This window comes from Plectropomus leopardus, chromosome 10 (genome assembly GCF_008729295.1).
Source record: "Plectropomus leopardus isolate mb chromosome 10, YSFRI_Pleo_2.0, whole genome shotgun sequence".
NCBI classification, from domain to species: Eukaryota; Metazoa; Chordata; class Actinopteri; order Perciformes; family Serranidae; genus Plectropomus; species Plectropomus leopardus.
This window is the reverse complement of record NC_056472.1, coordinates 3,738,257-3,766,135: the sequence shown is the minus strand read 5'-3', so window position 1 is coordinate 3,766,135 and position 27,879 is coordinate 3,738,257. Positions and strand designations below refer to the sequence as shown.

General features: G+C 38.4%; 1 protein-coding gene across 2 annotated transcripts in view; it reads right to left on the bottom strand.

Moving 5' to 3' along the window:
- The window catches only part of LOC121949267 (inactive dipeptidyl peptidase 10-like), a 270,175-nt gene that overhangs the window by 141,352 nt on the left and 100,944 nt on the right, over window positions 1-27,879 (bottom strand). Inside the window, exon 1 of one of the 2 annotated variants that reach the window (XM_042494909.1) lies at window positions 15,815-16,233. The exons of the other annotated variant lie outside the window; for it this stretch is intronic. Coding sequence (XP_042350843.1) covers window positions 15,815-15,871 — 57 coding nt within the window. The 5' untranslated portion in view covers window positions 15,872-16,233. Of the gene's footprint in view, window positions 1-15,814; window positions 16,234-27,879 lie in introns of those variants that run through there. 2 annotated transcript variants of the gene reach the window in all.

Sequence of the window (27,879 nt, the reverse complement as noted above, 5' to 3'; positions counted from 1 at the left end):
CATTAAATCAATTTTTTCATCTATTCACCCTGTCTGTGTGTTCGCTCCTGGGTCCTCCCATTTCCTCTGGTTCTCAGACCGTAACACAGAGTACGCTATTAAAGTTTTGTTTTGTTTTTTTTAATATAAAAGTTACCAACTGTAGCATTAAGTGTCTGTCAACTTTACATAATGGGAACTGACTGTTTCCCCAGCTGTGGGATTAACATGTGTCAGAAATTATGTAAATGTGTGTGTCAGGTTGGGTTGCAAAGAAAGAATGAGAAACACAATATTCAGTAAAATCTGATTTCAGTGTTCATCTAAAGTGAAATGCCAGCAGCAATGTTCTTATAGCAGCAGTGGATTATTGGTGAAAGAAAACATAAAACACATACACTGTTAAAAAAAAAAAAAAGAACTTGTTTTAACTTAAAAAAGCAAATGTCTGGGCTGCCTTACTTTTTTAAGTTTACTGAATTTGAGAAGACAAGTTGAAATTACTTGAACTTATCTGCTCAGCTCCTATAATAAATCTATAATACACTGTGTAAACAAAATTGTTACATTTATACTGTTAAGTACAAAATATGGAAATTGAATTTTTACTATTTTCTACCTAATGATGCCATTTTTACCATATTTAGCATATGGAGAAAATATATGCTATTTCCACTAGGTGCACTGTCACAGTCAGTGCTGCTGCAAATCATTGATATATCCCAGGCTGTGATAATCAAAACAGAAGAAGAAGCAAAAAAAATCTACTTTGCATGTAGAATATTTAAAATAATTCTTTCTAAATAGTAGCATTATGACAAAAACGTGGCATTTAAAGGCTTAAACTTCTGAAAATAAAGGATTATTGATTTTTATGATTAAGACTGATGGCAGGTAAATAAAATAAGCTCAATGAAAGAAGGAAATCATATCAGTGTATAATATTTTTTACAGCCTGATTTTGAAAAGTGCATTTTGTGTGTACAGGTACGAGTGTGTGTTATATTAAAGCAGGCCCAAAGGGGTTAAGAACAATCATTTTGTTGAAATACAGGATCAGTCCAGAATGGGGCACATTTTTTTTTTTTTTCACAAAATTTTCACCCAAAGATATTTTAATATTCGTTCACGTGTTAATGTTTGCTAATTCTAATGAGAGCCTTGTTGAAGTCACTGATGCACAAAAAGAGAGCAATGCCTGATTTTATTAGACAAACAAAAGCCAGGAGAGAATTTAATGAGATGTTTTCATTTGTAGCACACCATTACATTGGATTCATTTAAGCTCAGGCCACCTACAGTATGTGAGGGGCACAGGCCAATAAAGTTAATTCCATTAATCTGCCTTTATTTTGAATTTTCTCTGCACATTTAAATGTGATAGTATATCATTTACATGGTGGGTGCCAGAGCCTTTGTCTGCCCCCGCAGTCAAATCTCTGATTTGAACGCAATTAGACACAGTTGACTACATTCCTTGGCAAATTACACTCCAAGCTGTGGATAAGATTCTCGCCATTTCCTCCCAATTCAAAAACAAATCTCATTTATCTGGAGAAATAAAAATTGAAAGGAGAACCTGACATCAGCAGCAATAGCAGCAGAGGCTCGTCGACATGGGGCTGTATGTTTCTGTGTGAAGACAGGAAATTGTCTCTCTCTGTGTGTGGCTGTAAAGTGGTGCTGTGGTATTTTTTATACCTATAGAGTGACATTGGAGGATTCAGTGGGCACTGAGCTATAAAATTGCTTGTTGAGAGGGCATTAGTGAGGATGGAGAGGTGGAGAGGGAAGGAAGCTGGTTAACAACGGAGCTCTAAGTGGACCTGACCTGGGTGAGATTTTTAAAAATGCATCCTATAAAGTTAACAACATCGTTCTTCATCGCCCTCCAAAACAACGCATATGTGTATTTTAGACATTTTATTCTCATCTAGTGTTCATATCTTCAGGCAGCTTTTCTCATTTCCACGGTGTCAAATACAGTAGCTTGATCAGTGGCCACTGGCTTATAATTTTGACGCACGAGACACCCTGTAGGGGTGTTAAATTTGTCAAATAAACACAGGACCGTCACCCAGGAGCCTACTTTTTCTGTCCCATGTGAAATTTGTTTTAACACATTCTCATCCAAATTCATCAAATATTGCCACTTGGTCAGCGGACTCTCATGTCTACAAATGAAGTGCTAGGTATCCCTCTGTTGACATCTCTAGGATGGCATGTCAATTTATGCCCGTTAAATGCATTGGGTCTTTTCAAAATACACTTCTCTTTTCATAGGAAAAGTACAGTTTCTGCTCATTTGATGCATGCAGTCTTTTTCAAAATAAACTTAAGTGAGTAAAAAAAACCTCATATTTATGTTTATTTCCTTATGCAACACAAGCACAGGGTTAGACTTAAGGAAAAAAGCATGTGGTTAGCTGTAGAAAAAACATCATGGTTTGGCTAAGGAAGCAAACAGTGGGCTTCTGGGTGAAAGTTTGTTGGACCCATCCACCTTATAAGAACTACAATATTACATTGTATAAATGACCAAGCGGTGGAATTTGATGAGTTGGGAATGAAAACAGCCTGGAAATTTTTTCTAACTACGTTACACAGTTATTGTCACATGACATATGCGACCTACTTCTTTTGACTATGCTGTAATAAGTAATTTACTTATGTTACTTAACAAACATTCTTATGTTTACCCAAAACTTGATCATTTTTTAAACCTTACCATGCAGTTTTGTTGCCCAAACCTATAGTACTTTTGTTAAAGAAACCTATGTTTCCTATGAACAAGAAAGTTTAGATACTATGCATGTATTTAGCAAAAATTGGCATGCTGTTCCTGAGTGTCCAAAACTGACACTAGAGGGATACCTAGAGCATCACAGTTTGAAAAGAAGAACCACTGTCCAGGATGCTGTATTTTATAAGTTGGGAGTAAGAATGTAACTGTATGTCAGCGCTTTTTAAAATGTATACAAAACGGCATAACTGCATCTACTTCCAAGGTGCACAGAGAGAGAAAAAGCACAAACTAAAACACCTTTATGCAAAGTGTTTCTCTTTGAGTTTTGCCCTCTTCAGCACTTTATGATTTGTCGTACCTTTGGGTAAAGTCTGGTTAAATTAAGGCAATTTAAAGTCCTTGGTTAAGCCGACAAAACATTGTGTCAGCAAATGTATCAGAGCAGCAGCCTCAGTCCACCATCACTTCCATCACAGGTTGCGTTTAGGCTCATTTTGGCGATGCTCAGAGAGAGAAAATTCACTAGAGTTACCCGCAGAAAACAGAAAACAGAAAACAGACTTGAAGTGAAAACCTACATTGTTCTGTGACGCATATTAGACTGGCACCTGAAAAATGCAGCTGAAGCATCTGTTGTGCAGACAAGCCTTTAGGGAAAGATTGTAGTCTTTGTTAAAAGAAACCAATGTTTACCACTGGTAAAATACATAGATGCAACGCACAACCTCCCATGTTGGAGTCCCACTTCAGCCTCTTCCCTCAGAGGTTCTGTGGTGCTACTGCAATGTTATGCTGATGCTGCAGAACGTCAGCAGTCAGAATGAACTCGCCTCGGAAACAACAAACATCCCAGCCAACATTTGTATGTGGGCCCCATGTGGGTAGCAAATAGGCTAAAATATTAGACCTATATTGGGATCGTCTATGGGTTCCATGACGGCCCAATGTCAACTGCTCACATGGAAGGGTTTACCCTACTACCACACCACTCATAAAATCTTCTCTTACCTAAAAGGAAAGCAAAAAAAAGAAAACATTGATTAATCCAAGAAAACAATTAGTACTAACAAAATGGATGGATCCTGGATACAAGCAAAATCATTTTTAAAAAGGCTTATTAATTCATCAATATAATTTGTAACAAATGTTCTTAAATAGGAGTGAATGGAGTATTTGTTAACAGTCAATGGCAACTTTGAATGTCAGGACCAGCCTCAAAAACAAGCCAACAAAAGGAGTGTAACAGTTGTGTTCGATTTTAACGGTGAAAGCACCAAGGCTGACAGGAGAACTATTTTGTGACTCACGATCAAGGTGAGCACAAGATTCCACTGGGCTGCATCAGAGTGAAGGGAGTTAGAAAACTGCTTCAGTTACAATAACGTTGGTTGGATTTTGGGAAAATGTTTGTGAAGATATGACCATGACATTGGGACAGCTCCTTGAATCGGTAGGTTATATTGGACGTGATTAACTGCAATTGTGTGTGTTTAAAGTCAGCTGGGGTGAAGCGGCTTGTTAGCATGTGACCTTCAGCGCTGTAACTGTAAGCTAAGCTAACTGATGGTTCATGCTAAACTGTTGTTTGGCAGTGGGTTGAATAACATTATCCCACTTTTAATCTAATAATGATCAGTGAGGTGAAGGTCAGTCTCATGCCATAAAATTTGATGTTTCTGCAGACTGCAGATATTAACGGCCAGAGCTGCTCAGCAGTGAGACACCACAAGCAGTAGGCCTTGTGCAAAAGGTAGAAAAAAGACAGAATGATGCTATTCAAAACCCATGTTTGACTCTCTACAATACAACACATTATATTTTTTACTTTTCTAAGGTCTGTAGTAATAGGCGCATGTTAACACCTTTTCAGATTCATTATACAGTATATTGACACTAACTGAGCTTCAGCAGGAGCAGAATATGATTTTCAAGGTGAGATGTTAACAGGAGACAGAAAAGAGCATGAAATTATTCCTCTTCTTATAAATCCTGTATGGACTATGTAAATGGTGAATGGACTGCACTTGCATAGGGCTTTTCTAGTCGTTCCATCACTTAACCCTTTGAAACCTGGATCAGCATCACTTTTTTTGTGCTGCTTTTAGAAACCTTTCGCAAGTAAATAAACCTTTGAACCGTCAGCAAATTGGTGTGATTTCTTTCAGACACATGGGGGAAAAGGCAATGAGCAGCTTGGTAAAAATGTTCCAGAAATTGCAAGAAATTAGTTATTTACAAAATTAATTTTAAAAAGCTAGGGAAACATTTCTAAAACTAACTATATTGATAAATATCATATTATTGTATTTCAGATTATTTTAAGATATGTTTATAATTATCATAATTCTCATATTTTTAGATTATTTTCGAGAATTATTATCATTTTTAAGCACTTTTTTCTGGTCATTTCCTTATTTGTTTGTTTTTTAACTTTCCCTTTTTCTTGATTGAGTTTGTTTGCTACATTTCAGGATTTTTTTATTATTATATTTTTTATTTTTATACTTTTTTCTAATTTCTTGTTAATTTTGGGGTGATTTCTTCTTAAATTGCTTAAGCCTGTTTGTCCAGGATTTAAAGGGTTAAAGCACTATCAAACTACATGTCACATTCACCGACTCACACACACATTTGCTTTTGCTTAACAGGTAAAAAAACCTACAACTACCACAATGCACTGTGCACCACCACGGTCCAATAAACATTCGCTGTTGGATGACATAATGTGTTTTAACAATATAGGAAACAGTATGGTGCTCACTTCCTGTTCACAAATTCTCATATTACAACTAAAAAGTACATGAAAATATGTTTCAGAAAACATTTTAGACAAAAACTGGCAATAAGTGTGCACCCCATATGCCTAAAGCTTCTGCAGCGGCTCAAGTTCAAGTCCAGCCTGCGGCCATTTGCTGCATGTCATTCCCCCTCTCTCTCCCATCTTTCCTGTCTCTCTTCAACTGTCTTCAACTATGAATGAAGGGAAAATGCCCCCAAAAAATAATCTTTAAAAAAATATTTGAACAGACATGCATGACATGCAACACCTTTTTTACTTTTTTGTTTTGTTTGACTAATTTTCAGGTAATTTTCTTACATTTTTTTTCTAATTTCCTGCTAATTCTGGGGTCATTTCTTCAAAGGCTTAAATTGATAGACCTTTCTTGTCATTGCACAAGTTTAACCGAAAAGAGCATGATTACAAAATAAGATATTTAAAATAAGATTATGAAAAAGAAGTACAAACACTGTACATTTGCGCACACACTATGTTCCACATACGCTAAAGGGTGATACTAACATATTGCACAGAATGCCATATGCACCAAAAGCAGAGCTGTGGGCTGCTTCGTCTGTGTGTGCCACCATACTGTCAACACCTTTGTATCAAATATGTCTGGCAAACCCATATTAGCTAATTCATTGGTTTAAAACCTGTTCTATTTTGTCTTACTTTTTGTGATGTTCCCACATCTCAGTGATTATTTTATTTCATATTGATATCAATAATGGCCAACGATCCAAGCAAAATAATAGGAAAAAAAACATAACCGAAATAATCAACCAACCAAGTGACCCTTTAAGATACATGATACTCTCTCAAAATTCTGTAAGACCAATGTAACATGACAGTGTACAGCTGAAACACTCTCCACAGTTCATACTGTACAGGTCTGTATAATTTGCTCTAAACATCCACAATCAGTACAATATAGGGATCGATAAATAAATGTGGTGGTGGTCTATCTGTAGAGTGCTATCAATACCACTGCCCTTTCAGATGAGCCTTTGATTATCTGCCCCAGGGAGTGAAATCGATCCCCGCCTGCTCTCAGTGCTTACTAGAAGTCCTAGAAGTGCAGAAAACCGTGTTTGCCAGAAACACTCCTGACCTGCACTTCATCTGAGCTGAGCTGATGAACTAGTGGTGAGTGGAGGCCTGGCAGCGGCCACCGTGTCAATATTAATGAGAGCAATATTCATGGAATAAAGCAAAAAAATAACCTCTATAGGGAGAAACTGTGCCAACGGCTTGTAAAAAGCATAAAGCATGTAAATGTATTACTGACAATCTGATCAGAATTAATTTATGTGTGCAAATATTCATCTGCACGAGGAAACACTATGCATTGGTGCACAATGAGGCAACTGTTCTTCACAAGAAAAAATCACAAGAAGATTGCACACAGGGAGCTCATGTTTACCAAACCATGTTTATGTATCAAAGAATACAGGAGAAAAGAAGAAGTTGCATCAGAGAGTTGCTGTCTCTCTGGGCATTTCTTGTTGTAATTGTTCCTTTTTACACTGCTGTTGTTCACAAGACAATGACATGAGCTCACAGAAACAAGAATGGTCTGTATACACAGCACCAGAATTTCAATTGAGTCATCACGGCAAACTTATTGTGTCTCAAAAAGAGCCAAGAAAGTTGCCTGAAGCAACATTACATTTTCAAAACTATTTTGGAAGCCAAGGAGGGAAAAAAAATCATACATTTACTCCAAATCCCGAAGAAAGCCATCAAAAGAATGTGGTTAGTTAACCCTTTGAAACCTGGTCAAATTAGCTTGATTTCCTTTAAAAACATGGGAAGACAGCAATGATCAACAAAAAAAAGAATCGACCCAAAAATTAGCAAGAAATTAGTAAAATGTACAAGAAAAGTGCTTGAAAATTGGATAAAGGAAAGAAAAAGGAAAAAAAGAAAGAAAATGTCCTGGGAAAGTTGTTGTTGTTTGTAAATTTCATTTTCCCTTGCTTTTCCCTTTTTTTCTCATTTTTCCCTAGCTTTCATAAAAGATTTTCTAAATCTATTAATCTGTGGAACATTTCTTACCAAGTTGGTCATTTTCTCTCATGTTTTTAAAAGCAATTGTACCAATTTGCTCAGAGTTCAAATGGTAATTGTGCAAAACAGCATTAATACTAACATTTCTTGGATGCTCACTTTTGTTCAGATACTGTGGTTAAAAGTGATACTTTGCCACCAGCTTTGTATCATAACAGTGTAGAATGTGTCAATAAACTGTAACTTTCCTCAAACTTGCCAGTACCCAGATCTCCCTGCTTGTGTGCAGGCAAAAATCAAATTAAACGCTGGCTCTTGAGCTGTTGCTTGCACTGCAGATTGTACTTTACTTTATTTTTGTATAGATTGAAGTGGATCAAGAGAAAGAAATGCCCCTCTTGCTCTCTCAAACTCTGACCAATCCATAAAATTAGGCATTGCTGATTAAAAATAAACCAAGATTGTGTTTCCTTCTTGCCAGTTTTTGCTTAAAGGTTCCCATGTGTTTTTCCTTTATATATTCAAGGCTTACAAGCCTTCTACAAGGCATGCCTTGTAAGAATACATAAACACACACAAACACACACACACACACACACACACACACACACACACACACACACACACACACAAGGTCTGACTGTTCCTTCCCCCTTATTCCTGCTATCTCAGGTTGGACTGCAGCCTGTCCCTGTCTGTGTCACTACTGATGACTCAAACTTTGTAATTGCCTTTTAATCCTTTCCAGGATAGAACATGTGTCGACGTCGGTTAATTCGGGGCACTGCTCGCCTCGGGATACAGAGAGCTTATGACACGAAGGTCGCAAGTGTGAATCACCACCCTGGCAGGGGCATTTTGGATAGAAAAGTTAATGTGGAAGAGATGCATTCTCTCCTGCTTCAACAACTGCTTTAAAAAAGCATAAAAACAAATCAATCTAAATCTAATTCTAGACAGCTGAAGGGAAAATGTCAAAGCAGAACTCATTCCCTCCTTCCAGTGAGTACCAAAAAAAATTTTTCTTGTACCTCAGTAAGCACATTTGTTATATTTTCTAAATGCACTTATCTGTGAACTAGCTCAGTATTCAGAGAGAGTTGAGAGCAGATGTGGGCTGAACATTGAATTCAGATGACCTTAAACTCCATTCACACAAAGACACATCCTGTATTCAGATCCACAGCTACAGTATTTACAGCTCCATGCTTTTTTCTTTCTCTTCCCAGAATGGATTTACTGCAAAGTGGCACTGACCTGAGCACAAAGGAGGGAAAAAACACAGTTTCATCATCATTTAACATGCACACACTCCAACTGTCACCACCTCGAAAACCATTTGTTAATTTTTCCGACAGCAACTCTTATGTAAATGTCCTAAATGTTTTTCCTCCATATGCACAAATGGAAATCACTGCATGATTAAGGCCATCCTCCAAAACTGTGTTATTATTATTGTTATTTATTGTTTAGTTGTTACCTTTACTGCCCAGAGTTCAACTCTACAAGGCTGTTTTCAGATTGATCTACTAAAAGTGTCTCTGTGATTTTGCTCAGTTTAAAAGTTGAACGTACAATATGATTTTGTAACTAGTTTGGAAGCAGATTATGGTTTGAAGTAGAAGAGCAGTGAAGTAGGAGAAAATTTGCACTTTCATAAATCCTGGATTTTAACAGTTAAAAAAAGGAGTACTATAGATGTAGTTGGTTTTTTTTTTTAAAAAAATTTGTGACTTGGTAATTAACTTTTTATTATTGAAAACCACATCATACCACACAAGAGATTATGATCTTTAAGATTTTGTTAAGACTGTGGTTATTGCACATACATTAGGGTTAAGGGTAGGCAAGTTAAAAAAAAAAATTAAAAAAGCTAATGTAACTGTAGGTCTGTGAAAACGTACAAACTCCATTCTCTTGCATGTTGGATATGAATTAGCCTCATGTTTTTTATTCTACATGTAACACAACTTAAAGGTCAACTTTGGTATTTTTAAACTTGGACTCTATTTTACCATGTTTTTGTGTCTTATGGGCACAACAGGCTGCAATGTAACCACTCTGGGCATGTTTGCGCCATTAATTTACATAATTAATAATTAAAAAACACAAAGGCATGTTTTTCCAACACCATTATAAATACAGGTGTTCCTTTTTCTGATAAACTCATTCTATGCAGTACACAGTGAGCACCACCAGAGCTCAGTCTCCGGTCTCTACTGGTGGAACAGGCAGCTGAGCTGAAAAACACTGTGACACCCAGTGGTGAAGGGAGAAGTTACAGGATTGTAAACAGCAGGCAGAGAGAGGCATGTTTTTTTTACATCTTACTTGGTGAATTAAGGATTTATTTCAACCAAACTGGAGCTGGTGATTGTTGGAACAGTGGACATACTAACTAGATTACTAGCAAGAACAACCAAGACAGTTTGGGTGAGTTTAGTTTTTGTTTCTGTGTGTCGTCAGTGACCAAGAGGAAGTCTAATTAAAGAGATGTACAGTTGTATTTCTACATTTATTAAGGAGAATATTACTTTCCTGAACATTTTGTGGGTTTCTATTGTGTATTTATTAGTCTGAAAAGCTAAAAGTAAGTAGCACACTCACCGTCAGGGTGGGGGTAGCACTGCACACTTACATCATCATATACCATATCCTTCAGTGAAATTTCAGGAAGATATTAAGGTATGAAATATTACATACCACATAAGCCTATTATTTTGGGTACAATATTGAGTTTGTGTTGATATAGCTGCAGAAACTGTGTGCATCTACATCTGTGCGAACTTCACACTCCCATCTCTGTAGGACCCAAACCCATTTTCACCTTAACACCTCTTCCTTTCACTTTGTTCTCTGAATCATCCTCCTGCGCCTGATCCTCTTTAAATCAATTGGTCATTTACACCCTTATACTTTCCCACCTTTCATCTCTTTACCTTCTCCACTCTGTTTCTTTCTCTTAACTCTGCTCTACTAGATTCTCACCTAATCTTCCCTCTTTCTCCATCTATCACACCTCACAACATCTCTCTCTCTCTCTCTCTCTGAGGCCACAGTGAAGCAGCAGCAGCGGTGGTGGCAGCAGCGGTGTCCTGGACGTTTTCTCCATTAGTGTGAAATACAGTTTCCCGGGCCAGAGGATCACAGCATGTGAGAGTGCTCCTCTTACTCACAATAAGGTGGGTATCTATTTCTCTAACGCTTGCCTTTTGTCCTGGGCGCAGACAACAACAGCTCCATTAACAAAGCGGAGAAGGACACTGTCTGAGCAGGGGGGTGAGTCTACACACCCCGCTGACTGCACGGAGCCCGGGCCGGCCGCGGGGTCACACAGAGAGGTCAGCCTCTCAGTCAGCCTGTATTATGTCTGTGGTTACAGGAGACAGCGACACAGCTAGAGAGCAGCCAATGTCAAATGAGTCAGTTTGTTCTCAGGTTTTTCTTTGAGTGAAACTAAAGAGGGATTGGCCACATTGTATACTTTCACTGCCAACAGTACTCCAGTGCTCCCAGTAACAGTTGCCAGAATGGAGTTCTGTACGTAGTCTCTTTAAGTACATCAAGAGAAACAGCTTAAGTTTAAGCCGTGGTGTCAAATAAGCTTCATGGCTCCATTTGTTCCCAAGACTTCTTTTTTTCTATAACTATCAAGGTTTACAAAAAAAAAAGGAGTATTTTCTATGACCCCTTTATCTTGTGTTCCTGGACAGGCAGACAGTCTATCACAGATCTGACACATATACAGTAAACAGAAAACAAGTTAGACTCTCCAATTCACCTATTCTACCTTGTCTTGAAACCCAAAAACCTGCCGACCTACGCACACATGAGGACAACATGTGAATAAGCGACGCACCCAAAAATGTTTCATTGAGGCCACTAAAATCTTGGGGTGGCACACCAAAACCAAAACTAAATTTAATGTTTCCTACAGAATTACGCTACGTTTAGACGAGAACGGCTAAATTAAAAACAGAAAAGACTTGACTGTCTGGAAAAGACTGTCCTTTAAAGACAAATAAAGCTTTAATTTGAAAGAGTTCATTGACATCTCTGATCATTTTTATTATATTACCCCAGCCAGCTATTGTGTCAGTGTGGCCGTGGCCCCCCTGGCCACCTTTTCATCAGCGTCACTGCTGCAAACACAGATAGGCTCCATGCGGTGAGTTAAAACCCAGAACCTTTGGGCTGTGAGCCAAGAGCACTGACCACTGCATCACCCTGATGCAATTAGTCCTAATGATCTGCATGTATTTGACCCATTCATTTACCAGTTTGCCAATAGTGGATCTGTGTATTATGCAATATATCAACAACTCTGGGCCTGATCAAAATGAGCTATGGTGGTTAGTTGTGAGCCCTTCCTTGGTGTTGACAAAGCAAATCAAGCAAAGTGTGAGCATTTAAATGTGTTCAGATCTGTTCTCCTGCGGAGGCTGTAAACAGTTAGTTGCCTGTGCCTTTGTAGATAATTCATATCATAGCTGTTGATTCTTGAGAGCTATTGAAAGAGTCCTCAGTTGATTTAGCTTTGCATGACATCATCAGAATCCTGATGGGAAGTTTAACAAAGGTCTCAAAATTGATACAGCAGAACCAGAGAGATTGTATTTTATGCATTCTCCTTCTTTGTCAAAACCACTTACATTACCCACAATGCAACTGGACAGCTTGGACAATGGTCCGCATGGACTATGTCAGCAGTGACTAATGTACCCTTAATTCATTAGACTTCACAAGGCACTCTCTGGAGCCACTAAAGGGTTTATATAACTTCTCAACACATGCAGTAGTACTGCCCAAAACCTGCAAACACAATTGGTGAAACCTAAGTAAAAGTTGCAGAGATGAGCAGTAGAGATGCTGTTAGCCAGTCTGAGCATGCTCTTTTCGTGAATTGCCTGAAAGGCGTGTGCCACAGGTTGGGCCAACAATCTTCACGGAAATTTTGAATTAATTGTAATTGTGAATTGCACCTTTAACTGCTGCATTAAGACACCTTGGACATGCAGTAAAACTTTTGAAACCCCAAGAGAAAAGAAAGAAAGAGAAAGAGAGAGAGAGAGAGAGAAATTAATCAATAATAAAAAAGTAGGTTAAAATGTCCAAAAAACTAGTAGTAGTAGTAGTAGTATTACTATTATTATTATTACATAAATGATTTTATTAATATATTTATGGATTTATATGGATTGTACTTTTATGTTTTTTTCTGTTTTTGCTTGATGTCAAGTAATTTTCTTGTCACTTATAACCTGCAAACTCTTCCCATTTTTTGAAGGAAATCAAGCCAATTTGCAAGGTTTCAAAGGGCTAAGTTTTGGTGGAGGCTATTGTATTTTTTTTTTTAGAGTAAGTTTGCTTTTTTTTCAATTCTATCTCAAAGCAAGTTGCTGTAATAATTCCTTCCTGCCCATTCTGGTTGTAACGCACCACTTTTTCAACCCACATATAGCAAGTGGGTGTCGTATTGATAGATTTGGAAAAAAGTGTGCACCCATCCTGTATTTTGTGGTCGGTCCAGTAGCTGTGAACACTGGTGCAAAACAAAGAAGAAATTGGCCATTGTAGTTACATAACTCTGCAAAAATACGAGGAATCTTGGAGCTGCAGAGTTATAGTTCCCATCAATGGTATTTGGCAAGATCTTCACGTTTTCTTGCTACACTGACAAACAAAGAAGGTTTTCAACAACAATGGACACAACTGTAGCAAAACACACACAAGAACAATAGAACTACTGTTGCTCCAGCGTGCAGATACCAAAACAGCTCAGGGCTCAGTTTTCTCCTCCACTTATTATTTAAAGATACCTCAGTGTTTCTCCCTTTTGTAATTCCCTCAGCATCGTCATGCAACTTTGATGAACAGTAACCCTGTTAAGAGCCTGCCACAGAGGCTATGTACACAAACTGCAGGTCCACACAGCCTGAGACAGTAATATCTCCGGGTCTGCTCACTCCTCTCATCCCCACGATGCTTTGCAAACGTGATGCCGGCCTGCTACACAAAACCTACGCAATATCTTCAACTGACCGGCCAACAGCGAGTGATCAAAAATTCACAGAGGCTTTTAGAGCGTGTAGAGTCGGCGTACCTCAATCACATGACTTTGTCATGTTGAAATATTGAAATGTGCGTGATTTTTGAAACAGACCCTTTAATGGTATAGTTCAGTTTTTTTTAGTGGAGTTGTATGGGGCACTTATCCATAGTCAGTGTGTTACATACAGGAGATGTCAGTCAGCAGGTCCCCAGTTTGGAAAAACAGGCTGGAATCCGACATGGAAGCTAACAATATAATAATAATAATAATAATCTTTATTTATATAGCACTTTTCAAGCTTAAACATGAAAGTGCTTCTCAAATAATAAGGTTTACAAAATAAAATAAAATCTCAGAAACCCATGTAGCCCCTCCCCTGCCCCCCTTCTGACATAACCAAAATTAAATATATTAAGAACACTGGAACACAAATATTAAACAGCACTGCAAATAGATGGGAGTGTAAGTACAAAAATACAACTTAATTAATAAATAAGCAAAATGAAGAATTAATCTCATAAGCAGATAAAAATTAAGAGTAAAAGAATTATAAGAAATGTACTACTGTGGAGTTGTCAGCAGCAAAACATATTTTAGGCACCTAAAAGAAGTTTAAACAAAAAAAATAATAAATATAAGTTTAAGTATATGCTATGTTGAGAGTATTTTCACTGCTGGACGGACACACACAGGAGCTGCTGCTCTACTGCTGCCTCAATTTGTGTTTTTGTGTGACTTTGGCTTTTAAAAGGGCTAGATTCACTTCAGTAACACAAAAACACAAACTACACACATGTTTATGAAAATACTCTCAGTATAGCAAACACTTAAGCTGATATTGATTTTTTTAGATTGGACTTTTTTTATGTCCCCTCCACAGCAATAAATTTCTTAGCATCCATGTCCCTGCTTCTCCAAACTGGGGGCGTGCCGGCTGATATCTCCTGTATGTAACGCATTGGCTATGGATAAGTGCCCTTATACAACCCCAATTCAAAAAAATCTGAACTATCCCTTTAAACAAACAATTCTTTGATATCCTGCAGCTGTTTTGCACTCACATTGAGATGATTGAATCCATTCAGAAACAAAAAAAAAAGCACTGATGAAAGAACCAAAGCATTAATGATGTCTGCAACAACAGCAGCACCCATCAGCAGCTGTGCACATACAGTATCACCGCTAATGAAGTCTGTGAACACTACTCACACAAAAAATCAACAACGTGACTTTACAAGAGCCTCGCAGCCACTAAGTAGTAGGCCTATCCACTAGCTCTACAGCAGAGAAGGCTGTGCTCTCTCTCTCTCTCTGAGGAGAATATTTCAGGCAGAAACTCAATTATGAGGCCGAGGTTTTGATTTCTTAGAATAATAGGGCTACAGGGCTGAATTCAATTAAGAGCGCCCAGAATATATTTGGCAATATCTCAGAGGGAGACCCACAGTCACACACAGGACAAAAATTACTTATCGGTGTGATAGGAAAGCGAGCTACATGTGTCTGAAGGAGGGAACATTTGGAGAAGGGGGAAATCAATAAGTGATGGTGATCGAGGCTCGGCATTTTGGCGCAAACACAAGCGCGTGATTGTCAAGTTGCACGCGCCAGGTCGCTCTGGCAAAGACTGATCTCATCCCCCTTAAACCCTTGAATAAAAAAAGCAGTGCAGTGCGCAACGCCACCTGTGTAAAGGTGCCTCAAACAGGAACATTTAACCCCTCCGGTCTAACAGAGCCGATTAGAGACAGCGCGCGTTCATTAAGTCACCGGATCCGGGAGGGAAAATGCGCATATGGTGCCCTTTTCTTCCAAAGTGATTTTCCACGACTGTTCTCTTTCAAGGTGTCGAGGGCAGCTGACAGGAGGCAGCGGCTGAATTACAATGCGCCCTGCGCAGTCTAACTCTCTCCCCCTCTCCACTGATACTGCATGTGCCCACGGCGGTTTCTGTGACCCAGTCTTGACAGCTGACAATGAGCTCCACGCGCAGCTGACGACGGCTTGATTGTTTCAATATTGGCATGTGCAGCAGAACTTGAATCTCACTGTAGTCGCAGCCTGATACAGAAAGCTGGTGAAGAGAAAAAGGCAAACGAGACGAACAACTGATGCGTTTTTCACTTCATGTATGCGCCTGTCAGCTGCCGTTTACGCTAATCAGATGATAAATGTTCTGACCTTGCAGAGTTAAGCATCTAAAGTGGAAGAAAACCTGCAAATCAAGTCTCAAAGAAAAGCCCACCTCATCCTGCTGCGGCTGGTTCTGCCTCTGATTCGGCTGCTCCTTCGTGGCTGTCATTGTAAACTCCTCGTATGATTAAACTTGAATCCTGAAATTCCCCGTTTCGCGTGAAGGCAAAAAAAAAAAAAAAAAAAAAAAGTCAGAGGAGGATGGAGGATGCGGCGGCGGCGTCTTGTCAACTGCGGAATCTTAAGCAGGAGTGGGAGCGGAGGGACGGAGCCGTCACGATTGAATATCTGCGAGGTCTTTGGACGGACGGAGCGTCTGACGAGAAGCCAACGCAGCCTCACTTCAGCAGCCGGTGGAGAAAAAAAGGGAGGAGAGTTTCGGACACGCTCGTTACCGAACCGAGAGAGCCGAAGTTTGCTCACATTTTACAACCACTGGCACTTGTCTTGCACGTCTGAGTGAGGAAGCTCGATGACTCTCTCCCCCTGTCTGCTCTCACTGATGCTGGTGTTTCAGAGGATGGGGGGGTATAGCACAGAGAGAGGAGGGGGGAGGAGGAGGAGGAGGAGGAGGAGGGGTGTTCAAGTGGTCTTGTGATGGTTCCCCTTGAGGATGGGGGTTGCTGGATTTTAAAGAAGCGTTCCTGATAGGAGAGCAGTTTAGCCTGGAGATGATTATTGACATGGTGGGACTGTGTGGTGCTGAAACAGTCAGTCTGAGAGGCAGGAGCCGGCCAGGAGCTGTCCGCGGTGCTGAGAGCCCGCTGCACATTCATCTCCATCTCAGGCGGAGGCGCGCTCACAGCACGCGTCCCCTGCTTCCTCACTACGCACTACACTGTAAATCACACGCTGATCCTACTTTGATAAATCTAGCAAACCGATTGCCTTGTTAAAGGTAAGGAAGTACATTGTTAAATCTGACAAGCTGATCTTATTCAAAACAATCTTGGAAACTGATTGCCTTAAAAAAAAAAAAGAGTAAATAGCTATTTATCTTAATTTATGTTTTCTTTATATCGGAATGTTAAGTTTGCTCAAAATTTAGCTGTATTTACTTAATTTTGTGAATTTGATGCAATTTAAAAATGACAAGTGTAATTTCCATGTTCTTTCTTCACTGTAAAAAGAGAATTGTTAACTAACTTAAAATCAATCACACTTGCTAACTTAATCTGAAAAAACGTAATTCATTGATATGTACATATTTAAGTAATTATTTTAAGTTGGTTAACAAATGTCGTATTTCAGTGTAAATTACACTTGAAGTTATTCTCTAAACTGAAGTTCGTTTTTGACAGCGTTTTTTAGTTGTTCAGTTTTATTGCCTAATTATTATTGTTTTGTTTAGCATATTTAGTTTCCACATAATTATTATTTTTTTCTTTCTTTGTTTTTTTTTCTTTTTTTGGTAGTGAATTAAGAAATATTGGGCACCTGAGGTTATAAAGATAGGGAGGCAGGTAGGATCAGCATGTACCTGGGTGGGCAAAATGTTTTTTTTTACCTGAGCAAGAGAGGCAGCCAGAGTCATAATTTTTGGTCCTTTGTTTGCTTGCTTGTTTTTTTGGATAAATAAATCAAGGACGTAAGCTTGATTTTGATTTTTGCCAACAAACAGCTGCTACACTGTTTACATCACCTGTGTGATGTCGGACGTAAACAAAGTATCAGTTTGTTTGCTCAACAAAATCAATCCCAATCAATTAAAAATGCTCTAATCAGGCACGATACAGATCCTTCTGATTCAGTCAGGACATCCCTAATTTATGTGTATGTTATAAGTTATTTTTAAGGTTACTTATATTTACTTAGTTTTGTGAAGTAGTGGCAACTGAAAAATGATGAGTGAATAAACTTGATCTTTGTAAGTGACAGCAACTTAAGTTTTTAAGTAAATCGAGTTAGTCGGATTTAACTAAACAAGTTTATGTATTTGCAAGTTGGCTGGAGCTTGGTTGAGTCTTAATATTTATTATGAATAATAATAAATAATAATTAATAATTAATACAACAAAAAATTAAGTAAACCTTGCAAGTAGATATAATGTAAACACATGGTAAGTATAATTATATTTACGTACATTTTTCAAGGCAATTAGTTTCCTAGATTTTCTAAGTAAAATCAACTTGTCAGATTTTACAGTGCAAACAGTGGTCCCAGTCTCAGTCAGAGGGCTGCTCTCTCGCTGGGAGTCGTGTTGTTTTGTTATACAGGAGCTTTTACTTGGCCTTAAGCGAGGAGCTTAAACGGTCAATAAAAAGAGATTCACCACAGCTCGCTGTGGGTTGTTAAATACGTGCGGGCCAAAGATGCAATTGCATCGGTCTTAGGAGTACTTAGCAGTGAAATGAAACCTGTGAACCCGACGCTATATCAAACTTACCGGCGGGCTTATGAGAGAGATGTTTTCTGCTGGTCAGAGACTCAACTTTATGATGCTAGGAGCCTACACGCTGCAGTCAACACACAAACACAATGAGCTGTGATATCAAGTCTTATATCTTTAATGTCTCTGCCAGACAACGATCAATAGTTTATACCTGCATTTGACTGTTGCGGTGAATCACTGGGCTTATTAGGGATTAGGAGGTGTAATAATTCATACACGCTCTGCCTGTTGTCATACATGACAACACACCAGTGGGGGAAGTAAAAAAAAAATACAAAAAAACAATTACTCAGGGCAGCCCAGTGCCCAGAAGAAAATGTTGGTATTGTACATTTATGCAAACCACTGATATTTTATATTTTTACATCTCATATGTATCACATCAACATTTCTAAAATGAAATATGAGCTGTGTTTATCATTGGGACGTGGAGTGGATGGCATAAGCTACCCTATGCAAGATGCCTGCCAAGCAGAGCAGCAGACCACTGAAGACCACTGTAATATTTGTTTTCTTTTTTCTGTAACATAATTTAAAATATGTAATTAAAAAATTGTTCTAAATGTTTAAAAAATGTTCCCCTCATTTTTTGATAAGATCTAATAATGCTTCCAGCTAATTTTTCGATCATTTCAAGGTCACCTTTTAATAAGTTTTGGCAGATTGCAGGACATTTTCTGTAAAGTTGCTTATTATGTTTTTTTCTCATGTTTTCAAAAGAAATCAATTTTTCTCAGGTTTCACATCTTTAAAAGGTAGGTAAAGGTGTCTGATTGCAGCGCAGGGAAACTGATGTCAATCCAAGTGTTAAAGGGTTAACTGCTGGATGGGTAATAACAGTGTCCACCACATGAACCTTAAAATGTCTCAATGTTGTTTTTCCACAGCCCCCACTGAGACACTCTATCATCATAACAATGTGACCTATCAGGTGACTGACTTTTTAAAAACAAATTCAATCATATAATCTGCAAACTATATAGCAAGCTAAATGTTACTTCTCTAACAGGAAATTATGCAATACGTGCACTGTTGCATAGGTAATCAAAGTCACCCCCTAAAATAGTTATGAGATATGTATTTGCAATAATTATATATCATCTACTAAACGTGCTCCAGAAGCTACAGAAGTTACACAACAGTGCATTATAAACTGTCAGCAGCTGCTGTTTTCTCTTTGTGCAGTGGATTATGGCAAAATAGTGCCCATCTACAGCATATTTAAAATGAACTGTTTTGATACTGATTGCTCTGAGTGTCTTTATTTTGGCACTTTTGCAGTGAGAACTTAAAGCTGGTTTAGAATGAGTATGTGGTGTGGATGTGGGACACAGTTTTTGTGTGCAGTGGTAACTGAAACTCTGCTAAAATAATGATGAAGAGCAGAGCAGAGCATCATATCCCAGTCATACTAACTACTGCGCTCACTGGAAGCTTACATTCCTCCCTGTCCTCTTTAAGCATTCCTCTCACACCTGTAGCAAATTACTATTCAGACTCAGCTCTGTATTACTAATTCCTCTTCTAACCAAAGCCCAAACTCAGAACTAATACATTAATCAACAAACCAAAGAATATTCAGATGATAATGTTGGTGAATTTTGGTCAATTTGGAACAATTCTATGTTCCTGAAAGAGTGGACAGTGTAAATAACGCACCATCTGATCTCACCAAATAAGTGTTGTCTCTGGATCAATGACCAACTTGTTTGGGATAACGTTTAGCTTAGCTTAGCAGATAGAGCTAATGTTAGCACAAGTCCACATATTTCCATTAAACAGGCCCAACAGAGATTTCATATATATTTAAATATTGTCACACCTCAAAATTGTGCTTAAAATCCATGAAAAATCTCTGCGTGCTTTTGCTGCACGACTGGCTTTGAAATGGGTGTTTTTTGTTTATTTTTCCTTCAAGGGTGGTTATCTGCGTGGTGCTAATCGAGAAGTGCTTCTGATTGGTTGGTTGTAAAGTGAATCCTGGACGAACAAGTCAGTCATCGATCCAGGGACAACACTTAGTGGTATTAGATGGTGCATACATAAGAGAGATGAAAGCATCGCTCCAGAGTCCCTCAGTGACCCTGTTGCTTTGTGTGGGAGCTTCTGCTCTGCTGTTTTTGCCCTCTGTACAGCTGCAGAGATGAGATCACATCAAACAGCAGCAGAGTAGAATAGAGAAGTGTTGAAAAACTAGCCTGCTTGTATTATAATAAAGGCGCAAATCGATTTGCGTGCTCCATTTTGTAGACAAGGGTGATCAATCCACTTTGAGGGGTAAGTCGGTCCAAGTGGGCCTCCGGCACCGCTCAGTGCTACTGCTGCAGCTCTATTGTTATGAGAAACGGGCCTTCGTAATTTAGTTAGCAGAGCTACTTTTCTCTAACAGAAATATTGTTCTGAGCTACTTCTGTTCCCCCTCTTCAGGCCATCACATAAAATCACTCTTGGATTTGTATAAGTGTGCCTGGATATCTAGTGCTGTTTTCATTTGTAAAACGATTAGATTTTATTGCAGCTTCTGTCACTGTGTGAATAATGGCTGGATTAAGCAACTGCAGGGCACAGGGCAAAAATTTGCTGTTGGTTGATCTCACTTAAAATAATCTTGGAAACCAACTGCCTTGAAAAAGTAAAGTAAACATAAATTTAAATCTTCAATTATGTTTACTTCATATGTAAGTGTTAAGTTTAATTGAAAGTTTAGCTTTATTTACTCAGTTTTATAAGGTTGTTGCATCTAAAAAATGGCAAGTGAGATTATACTGTACTTTTTAAGTTTTAGCAATTTCAGTAAACCAGACTAGTCTGATTTCACTTGATCATGACAAAGAGAATTTTGCCAATGATAAGGTTAGGAAATCTGCAACTTCAGTTTTCTTAACATGTTTATGTTTTATGCAAACTAGTCAATCATATTTGTAATATGATTGACTAGTTTCCAACCAGCAGAATACAGATATACAGCACAGTAAAGTTGGTTTACTGAAGTTGCTAAAAACGTAGAAAGACCGTTTTGATTTAACTTGTCATTTTTAAGTTGCAACAAATTCACAAAATTAAGTAAATATAACCAATATTAAGTAACCTAAATGGTTAGATAAAAAACAACAACAATTTACTTATATTTTTCAAGGTACCTGTTACACCTGAAAAGCCCAAACAAAGAAAGTTGATTTATCTAAGCATAAAACTGATTTATGTATGGTTTTATGGGTGACTGTGAACCTGCAATCGTTTGTGGTCACTTAGCTGTGAGTGTGGGCTCTTCTTTCTTTCCAAGTCTAGAATTACAGTGGTATGCCTCTGTGAACCCAAGGGCTTCGCTACACGCCGCTGCATCATTTCAAAAGCGCAACATCTGCTGGATCTGATTTTGGGTATCGTTGATTCACCAAAATGCTATTTTCTGAAAGGGTCCATTTACAAAACAGGCTCTCAAATGTGCTGATAATATTAGTTCCCTTAGTAGATAATGTGCTATAGTGATGGGAATTCACCACCAAATTTGCAATCAAAATATCAACAAAATATTACTAACATGAATGGCCTTTTCTGGCCCTGGCACTCCAGGGCCCTGGGGTGTGTGTATATATATATATATATACCATGCACAGAACATAAAGTGAGCATCTGTCTTTCAGAAAGCAAAACTTAGATCCACTCCACTTTCCACCACACTGTGACAATACAAAGTAAATCCCCTGTCAAATATTTCAAAGAATTGGAAGAAATGCCAGCAAAAGACCTTCATACTGACACTGAGGGCAGACTAAACATCTCTCTCACCCAGAACACTGATACTCAAATATTGACATCTTGTGTTTGACCTGCTGTACCTTCAGAATGCCAAAGACGTGAAATTATTATAAAGTAAACATACTGTATAACACAAGTGCAAACAGCGGTCGTCCTTGAAGGTCAACAAAAGTTGTGGATTTGAGGTGAAAATCAGGACAAAAAATCAGTTTCGTCTCTTGTGGGTGTGTTGAGTGCATTAGCAGAGCCCGCATTAGCATAAATTCCTCTTAACCTTTGCTTGTGTGCACCACTTTCTGAGAGACTAATGGCGTTTGCCTGTTTGCAAGAGGGAGTGATGCACACATTGGATCTGCTTGAATGATGAATACACCTGATAACCTTTAATGGATTGTTTCATCTAAAGGTAAAGGTTATATCTACATTGGTCAGCCTCCATAAGCGTCTTCTAAATTATGGGTTCTATCTGCCAATGTCATGCATGGTGATATGACTGTTATTGACTTTCAGTATTTATAAGGTCACACATTGCACAGCCGGTTTCCACTCATGATGGGACTTCGGTATGTCATTGTCATTGTAAATCTACTACATTTTAGTCAAAAAGTCGCCCAGAAAGGCATTTATAGGTGCAGCATCTGAGTCCAAGACAAATTTCCTACAATAACATATATTGTATCGTATCGTATCATATCGTATATAAACGGATATTTGCTTTTAGGAACTGCACTCAACTTAGTACCCCCTAAAAACTTTTCTGACCTCCAATTTTAACTCTTTGCCTTGCTGCAGTGATGTAAAAGTGTACTCCAGGGTGTGTCAGTACACTGTGACATCACAGTTGGCTGTGGTTGCGGCTGCAACAGAGCAGACCTGTGACCACACCCATTACAAACACCTGGCGCTTTCAGTCAAAGAGGGGAGAAAACACTGCTTTTTATCCTGGTTTTAACTTAAAGGTGATTTTTAGACAGGCATCTTCTGTACGCCGCAGATCACACAATGGCCCATGTCCTAGTTTGATGCTCTGCAGTTTCACCTCCAAAACATCAGACAGCAGTGGAGTTGCGGAGAAGTGCTGTAAAGTCTGATTGATTCAAACCACACATGAAGCAATCATTAAACGTGACTTAATAGCAATAATTTCAAGAACACAAATCGGCTCCTTCATAACTTGCAAGATTCACAGGCAAAATACTTGTCTTTGCTGGACACATTTTCCCCACAAATAAAACATGCTAATGTGCTTAGCACAAGTCTATGGCATTTTAGATTGTATGAAATAGCCTAGAGGCTTGCAGACTTCTAGTCATATGAAGCCATGAACAACAGCAACATTACATTACAAAGGTAATGTTACAAAATAAATTATTACTCACAAGATTCATCAACAAATTGATAGTCTTAATAATTTTATAGTAGACAATTTTCCCCACAAATAAAATATGCTCACATTATTATCACAAGCCTATGATATTTTACATTGCATAAATTAGACTGTTGGCTAGGAGAGTTTTCCTCTGTTTATATGAAGCCAGGATAAATCACACATAGGACTCAAAACGCTATTGTGTGAGGACTTTATTTTCCTTAATAGGTATAGCTTATAATCTGTGAAATGAAAGTAAATAAAATCTTTCTTTTCACAGAGAAAAGAAAGGGTGCGTAGGGTCTCTGCAGAAAAGAACAACCACTACTAAGTATAATTGTCAAATGTAGTGGAGTAAAAAGTAGAATATTGAAAAGCTAGAGTAATTTAAAGATTTGAATAATGGGTTGATCAGGTTCTGGAGGTGTGGTTTCAATAATGGCACAAGTCTATGGCAATGAGGCCCAAATGATTTCTTTTCATGGGGTCCAAGGTCCCTGGCAGTGCCCCTGATTCCTGTTACTTGCAGACTGCAATCTTAAGTGTTACCCAAACCTTAACCATTTCAAGCTTTAGAAAATAAAAAAAACCCTCAAAAAACCTGGGACAAAAGATGCCAGTTCTCGATTCAAAGCATAAGACAAGAAAGTGAGTTGGGACAATCTGATTTCCCGATTGATGACTTGCTGTGCATTCACAGCTGGATTCATGTCTACTTATACAGCAGAGTACAGCCACGGTGATTGCACTAGGATTGCTGCAGGATCTCTGATTTTTCTACACTTCCCATCAAGCGCTCGTTCTTCCCGAGCTGTGCTCCTTCTTGGGCTTGTTTAAGGTCTGCTGAGGTTCTTTGAGTGAATACCGGTCTTGGTGTCCTGCTTCAAACACAGCTCATGCATGGCGGTGCGGGAATAAAGGCTGTGGCATTAAAGTTAAGCAGGCTGGGATGAATTTCCGGCACTAGATCAAAGACAGTGCTTTAAAAGATACAAGTTTAGGGTTTTGCTTTGGTGCATTTCCAATAAATTGTCAAGAAAGAATCTTCATTTCAGCTAATAGATGAACATGCTACTCCAAAAAACACCTCTGCCTGTGCACTGACTCTGTATGAGAGTATGATATAATATAATTGCTAAGGTGAGTTGTGAATTATAAGGGTGAAATACTTCACATTAAACTAGCTAGCACAGTAGTGGAGTGCTGGACAAAGAGGATGTGGGTGTGGAGAGGCAGAGAGCAGACGAGAGGGGCTGATGGGAGAGAGGTAGGGAGACAGAGAGTGAGAGTGAGAGAGCCCTGGGGAGGTGTTTCGCTGAGGTGTCTGCTGTTGATAAAGTATTTATGACCCTGGGGCAATTTAGTGCAGACATTCAGGAACTCCACACCATGAAAGTTTCATGACCAAATGTCATGTGGCTTAGCCAGAACAGCTCCGCCTTCAGCACATCACTGCTAGCTGCCATATTACCATCCTGGATTCCTTAATAAATTGCAAACTCTTCCGTTTTTGGGAGTCTTTATTTATGTTTATCTCCGTCAATTTGCTTGATGTAAAGCAAAGTCACTCAGAAATGTCATTATCTCAGAACTGGCTCATTCTCTTATCTCGTGGAAGATTTAACCTGTAATGCTGATTGAAGGGTTGGAGTTGTGACTGCGCAGTTAAGCCATCACTGCTGATAAATCTGGACCATGTTTATAGAAAGGAATGTTTTTTTTTCTTTCCCTGTGTGAGCCACACTGCACACACTTGCTGCTTGCTTTCTTTGATCGCTCTCCTCTTTCATTAGAGACCAAACGATTGCAGGGATCTGGCGATTATTACATAAGTACATCAAGCTATTTCAAATAAAAAGAAAGACTTTGCAGTTGTTTTGAGCGACTGGAAGTTTGTAACAGAAAAAAAAGATGATTATCAGTGTTACATGCATTAAAAAAAACTATTTCACAGCTGGAGAGATAGCCTTTTAATAAAAATAGGCTGTCTATGCAGTAAAGAAACGCAAATACTTTTAAATTTGGTGTTTCAAGACCAGAGAAAAAGGGCACTTTTACTCAAGAGGAATAAAACCTACAACTACCAGAATGCAGTGCGCCACACCAGACCAATAAATGCTTCCACTGGTGGGTGATGTACTTAGTTAGACAGAGGGAGGTTTACCAAAGTTCAATTGCACATACTAGCCATATTGTTAATCAAAGATAGTTCAAAATCAGCGTTGCATACCTTTAACCCTTTGAAACATGGAACTTATTATTATTATTATTATTATCATTTTAATTTCAGATACCTTTTACAAGTATTTAAACTTTTGAAGTCTGATCAAATTGGTGCATTTTTTTCAAAAACTTTAGAAAAAAAGGTAATGTGGAACAAATTTAAAGAAATAAGTCAATTTATTTATTTATATATTTTTTTAAAAGCGAGGGAAAAACTTTATGTCCAATTATGAAAATTACATATTTAAAATTATGTTACAAAATCATTATAATTTTCATTATTCACACTATTTCCGGGAATTCTTTGGTTTGTTTTGTTTTGTTTCTTAAATTTCAGGTAATTTCCTTTTCACACTTTTTTTTTTCTTTCTAATTTTTGGATCATGTCTGTCATTGCACATTGCACACTTTTCAGGTTTGAAAAGGGTTAATCAACCATCTATTGAGCATTTTGTTTTTACAGTCAGAATTTGCATATCAGCACCAATTTGAGGAACCCAGTGCCGTGAATACTGACATGAAAATGGTTGATTTGCTCCGCAATTTGAGTTTTTAAAACGATCTGCCTGGGGTGCATAAACATCAGACACACCACATGACCAGTAGAAGCACCTTTCATCGTGACAGACAGTGAGCAATGTGAGATCATTCTGCAAAATGTTTCACAATCACATCACGTGCACATTTAACCTGCGCACCTGTGCAGTCTTCACAAAAGAAAATGCATTTCAGGGTTATTTCGAGCAAAAAAAAGAAGAAGAAATGAAATGGATATTATCATTACAGGATAACTGCATGTGGACTTGTTGGAGGTCTGAATGTGCTGCACCGAGCTAAAATCTTGGTTGTTCACCATCCAGCAAACATTCATTTATTAATTCAATTTTATTCAGCAGTGTTCAGATTACACAGCGGCGAGGCACCCTGCTGTTGACATTGCAATGTCATTCATTTTGCAGTCAATGTAATTCATTTATTACTGTTGTATTATCCCACTGCGCTTGTTGATATTATCGAGGAGTGTGTCAGATAGGCTGTATGAAATCCTAATGAGGGAGCCGCCCAGAGTGAGAGGAAGGCGACGTCGGCTCAGACTGTCAGATGCAGCTCATTCAGACACTTGTTGATGTGCACAAAAAAGCTTTTCTACAGGTGATAGACAACTTGAGAATCTTCACAAGTCCAAATAAGAATTTTGTTTTTGTATACTGAAATCTGTGAGTAATGTACAGCTTAATTCTTTCTGATGTACAGTGTAACGTTTCATACTAATGGTGTATCATTACAGTACACACCAATACACACACGTATGTTTTAGGGGTTGGCCGGTGAAACAATTTTCAAACAAGTTTGGTATTGAGACAAACTCCAGACCAAACCAGCGTAACCAATTACACCAGGCATCCCTCTTGATTCAGCAGCAGCTCCTTAGTCAAATTAAAATCAAATCAATTTTATTTATACAGCCAATTATCACATATCACAATTTGCCTCAGAGGGCCTTACACTGACTAAGCAAAAAACCCTATTACTATGTGTCTTAACAGAAAACTACCGAAATACGTAGCATCACATAACATCAGAGCTCTCTGTCTACACTGAATCCATTAAATATGCTTGTCTGTCACATCATATAAACAAACTATGTAGCTATCAGCTGTGCACTTAAGATCAGACTGGAGATGTTAAACCTTAAAAGATGGGTAAGTTAGCTGATTTGTTAACTTCCCACATGCGTTGCATTACTTTTTAAAACAAGGAACAACAAGCTTATATTGTACTTTTTACTGGGAATGACATACTACACTGCCAACAGCGGCAAGTAATGTTAGCCTATTTTGTTACTGCAATAGTAATTTAGCTTAATAAAAACATACAGCTCCCCAGCTATCTCTCCAACCAACTGCCTCCTCCGTATGGATTTTGTAGTGAAATACGGAGGTATCATTTAGATAATTTCTTATTTCAATTTATGAATCAGCCATTCTTCATCCAGTGGGGTGCTTTCAAAGGAAGCGACAGATACAACATTAAACAGAAACAGCGTCAGACAAAAGTTAAATCAAAAACAGTGCCTGCAGCCAGGTACAACACCTCTTTTGTAGACTTCAAATTCAAAATGTTGTCATATTGGTGCAGTTTTCATTTTTTCTGATATTAACTCTGCCATGTCTCCTCTTGTCAAACCCTAAAACACATGAATTCTCCAATAAACAAGCACAGTGTGTCGCTCTGCCTCCTTCCACTTCAACTGAAATTTGATCTCCGTTATGTTGTGGCCACCAGCCGCTGCTTGGGAGTTAATTGTCGTACATTGGACAGGACCAGCAAAACCAGAAATTAACCTAACTCTAGTAGATGCAATGTAACAAG